Raw genomic sequence first — 4314 nt, 5'->3', positions numbered from 1 at the left:
AGAATTCACTTTGCTACTTAGAATGACACTTGTAAGTCACCTAGTCACTTAACCCCTTCAATACTGAGACGCATTTTTTATCTTGATTTTCAGGTATGATTAGACGATTTTATATGCATTAGGAAGGGTCTATGGAGATCAAAAGAATAATGGCCAGAGTTTTTACGATTCTAATCCCAACATATGTTTCTGAAGCTGCATAAAATCGCCTAATGGTAACCAGAATGAATATGAAAACGCGTCCTGGTAACTGAAGAGATTAAACCAACACTTGCTACTCACTTTCCTCCATTCACCATCTAACATTTAATTTAAGCCGCCGTGGTACAGTAGAACCATGCATGCTTTGGGGTCCGAGGGGTCTCCAAGCGCACGGGTTCGAATCCTGTCCACGGTCCGAGTGTAGGTGGGCTTCCTCACTCGGGGCAACGGTTTCCTAGCGGGTGGGCTTTGAGATAGGAGGTACCACAAAAAGTATCCCCTTTAGCCCAGAAATTCCCGTGAGAAGCCCACATGGTATAATTAAATAGAAATAAATAAATAAAAACACTTACTCTTGCAAACACTCCATCTGCTGTGCTGGCAACTCTAAACCCGTTTTCTTTGGCACTTAAAAAAATGGGAAGGAAATAATGTGGAGCTCGTATAATACTGTTTATTTTTGATTAAGTTATATAAAATCTTTTAAAATTATGTATATGGAGATTAAATATATATTACTAAGTGAACAGAGAGAGAGAGAGAGAGAGAGAGAGAGAGAGAGAGAGAGAGAGAGAGAGAGAGAGAGAGAGAGAATGTACAACTAATAAAATAACGCTGAATAAATAGATAAATCGCAATAAAACAGAGTAAATAAAACACACAGAAACTACGAGGAAATATTCAACAAAACTGATAAACTGAGAGCTGAAGAAGGAGAGAAGGAAGAAGACTAAAGGAAGAGGAAGATTGGGGAGGGAAGAAGGAAGGAAGATGATTGGGGAAACACACAGTCTTCCCTCTTCTTTGTTTCCTCTTATTTCCTTATTTTTCTAGGGAAAGGCGAGTCCCTGCCAGCTTGTTGTTGTTGTTGTTGTTGTTGTTGTTGTTGTTGTTGTTTTGTTGTTGTAATTGATCAGTTTCGAATCTATTGTGAATAAAAAATACACATCATAATTTTGGTGGTGGTAGTAGTAGTAGTAGTAGTAGTAGTAGTAGTAGTAGTAGTAGTACGTTTTTCTATATAGTACAATAGCAACAACTCTAGTACATGATAGGAGAGATAGTACATTGAAAACACTACTATTTTTACTATTACACTTCACAAACAAGGCAAACTATTCTATATCCATCCTGAGTTTGTTGGTCTTCTCCTCCTCCTCCTCCTCCTTCCTCTTCGCCTTCCTATCCTACACAAACAGCCTTGTATGGACCTTAAAAGCCACCATTGTTTGTTCTTCGTTTGTGTTCTGTTGTGTTTTTCCTTCTCTCCTTTTGCAGCTCTCCTGAAGGCTCCTCCTGCCGACGTCGCTGGAGGAGGCTGAGGGGTCGAGGTCGAGGTCGTGGGGGGACAGGGAGTCGTCTTCGGTATCGCAGTCTTCATCGGGATGCGGGTCGTTCATGTTCGTGGTTTCGTCGAGTTTCGTGAGATAAAGGGTCGTGAGCTGAGTGTTTCGTTCATTTCTCTCTCTTTTTTTTTTTTTTTTTCTGTCTTATCGGTGAGAGCGCCGGCGTGCTAATCTGTCTCAGTACATTGCCGTCATCACCTCCACCCTCCTCTGTACACGTGAGTCTGTGGTTTCGTTCATCAGTGCCTCGTTAGCGTCTCTCTATGACGGGGCCGCGCTAATCACCTCCTGACGGCGGCAGGCACACGCACACAAACACATCTTAAAACAAAACAAAGAGGAGCCGACACAGGCCAAGAGGTGACAAAGGGCAACACACTTCAGAAGTCCACCCAAGCCTCGGGGCCTAAGGGAGTGCTGACGGGAAGGGCGGGAAGGGCAGGAGGTAGGGAAGGAGGTAGTGTTTGCTTGACTGGCTGGCTGAAGGACGCCTCTGTGTGTGGAGGGCGTATAGAGTGACAGGAGGTGAAGGGAGTGAAAGGAGTGAGAATACAGGACAAACATCCCGCTGGCTTGATTCCAACCAGCTGGGGATGCCAGGTAAGGGTGCCAGCTGCGTGCAGGTAGCGAGGGGGACCACAGGTAGGGCCACGGGTGTCCCTCGCCGCTGGGAAGTGAAGGAGGAAGTCTCGAAGTACATAGCTTATCTGTAGCATGTTAACTCTATCTCAGCGCCACCTGTCCCGCCGACGCGCCTCCTGCCGGACCTTGTCGATGAGCGCTCTGAGGGTCGCCATGGCGTCGTCCAGCCCTTCTCCTGTGAGGGCGCACACGGGAGCCACCGCCCACACCACGCCCACGGCCTCGCTCAAGCCCAAGGAGAGTGCCACGCCCTGGGCTGAACGGGCGTGTATCTGGTCCTGGGGAGAGAAAAAAGTGGGTGTTGATAGATAGATTGATAGATAGATAGATAGATAGATAGATAGATAAATAGATACATTATATATATATATATATATATATATATATATATATATATATATATATATAGAGAGAGAGAGAGAGAGAGAGAGAGAGAGAGAGAGAGAGAGAGAGAGAGAGAGAGAGAGAGAGAGAGAGAGAGAGAGAGAGAGAGAGAGAGAGAGAGCGAGCTTTACTACGTACACAGTTTGAATGAGGGATGAGGGCAAAGGAGGGATAGGGCTACACTGAGAGAGAGAGAGAGAGAGAGAGAGAGAGAGAGAGAGAGAGAGAGAGAGAGAGTGACCAACCCTCACAGCATGAATACTCGTCACTCATCATCACTCGTTCACTCACCCTGCAATACACCCTGAATGGAACTTGACTCTCTCTCTCTCTCTCTCTCTCTCTCTCTCCCTTTTCCTGTCCATATCATGTTTTGTAGAGAGTTTATCAGTGCATGTATCCTGTCTCTCTCTCTCTCTCTCTCTCTCTCTCTCTCTCTCTCTCTCTCTTGATCATACACACGCTCCCATAAAGCACTCACACCTTCACACACTCCCTCACACCCAAATACACCCTTAATAGCACAACTTACACCCCTACACCCTCACTGCATCCTCCCACACACTCCTACACTTTCATTCAACAAGTCATCTCACCCACACTCCCACGCACTCATTCTACACTTAATTCTTACTCCCTCTCTCTTCCTACACACCCTCCTACTCTTCTTCCTCTTCCTCATTTTTTTACTCCCCCTGTTTGTGTGATCTCTTTCTTTGCTTGTTTTGTTTACTTTTTTCTTTTTATTTGTTGTAAATTTGACGTGTCTGAGAGGTGAGTAGTGGCCGGTTTTGATTTGGAAGAGGTGGTGGTGGAGGAGGAGATGGAGGAGGAGGAGATGGAGGAGCAGGAGGAGGAGGAGGAGATTTGACCTTTCTATCTGTTTCATTTAGTCTGAATTGCTCTCCATAAAAACCACCCACAAGAGAGAGAGAGAGAGAGAGAGAGAGAGAGAGGCTGTTTGTGTATGTGTCCCCCGCCCTCTCCCTCTCTCTCCTCTCTCTCCTCTCTCTCTCTCTCTCTCTCTCTCTCTCTCTCGCCTCTTCCTCCCTCTCCCAACTTCCTGTGTACTTGAAACACTAATATTATCCACATTATCAGCACGGCGGGCGTCTGTCCTGCCCATCCGCCGCCCACGCACTCCGCCCATCCTATCTCACCCACTTGCATCCATCCACACATCCACATAACATTACACGATTTTGTTTTGGTTAGGTTAGGTTAGTTTGGGCTGGATTGGGGTGGATTGGGCTAGGTTGGGTTGGGTTAGACTAGTTTAGGTTGGGTTAGGTTGGGTTGGGATTATTAATTCTTCACTGATTATCTTTTTCTTCCCCTATTTTCATTATCTTTTATCCTCAAACCCGTATTTTTCTTTTTTGTTTTAGGTTTTGCATTCAATCTTTACACGAGTTTGTTTGGGTTAGTTTAAATTAGGTTAGGTTGGGTTGGGTTAGGTTAGGTAAAGTTTAGTTGGGTTAGGTTGGGTTAAAGTGGATTGGATTGGGTTAGGTTAGGTTAGGTAAGGTAAGGTTAGGTAAGGTAAGGTTGGTTTGGGTTCAATTGGTTTGGGTTCAGTGCATTAGAAAATGTAGTTTTTATATATCCTATTTTTTTCTCGTAATCATGTTTATTCAGATCATGCCAGTGTACTTGAGTCGCTCTCTCTCTCTCTCTCTCTCTCTCTCTCTCTCTCTCTCTCTTCACATTCCTGACAAGATTAAGCGAAAGAATTTTTTTC

General features: G+C 45.0%; 1 protein-coding gene across 2 annotated transcripts in view; it reads right to left on the bottom strand.

Annotated features, from left to right (window-relative positions):
* Positions 1-640: 640 nt before the first annotated feature.
* LOC123508144 (ADP-ribosylation factor-like protein 4C) overlaps positions 641-4314 on the bottom strand; it is a 41804-nt gene continuing 38130 nt past the window's right edge. For both annotated transcript variants that reach the window (XM_045261665.1, XM_045261666.1), the window contains exon 5: positions 641-2467. In XM_045261665.1, coding sequence (XP_045117600.1) covers positions 2276-2467 — 192 coding nt within the window. In that variant the 3' untranslated portion in view covers positions 641-2275. The remainder of the gene's footprint in view (positions 2468-4314) is intronic.

This window comes from Portunus trituberculatus, chromosome 24, assembly GCF_017591435.1.
Source record: "Portunus trituberculatus isolate SZX2019 chromosome 24, ASM1759143v1, whole genome shotgun sequence".
NCBI lineage: Eukaryota > Metazoa > Arthropoda > Malacostraca > Decapoda > Portunidae > Portunus > Portunus trituberculatus.
This window is presented reverse-complemented; position numbering and strand designations above follow the sequence as displayed.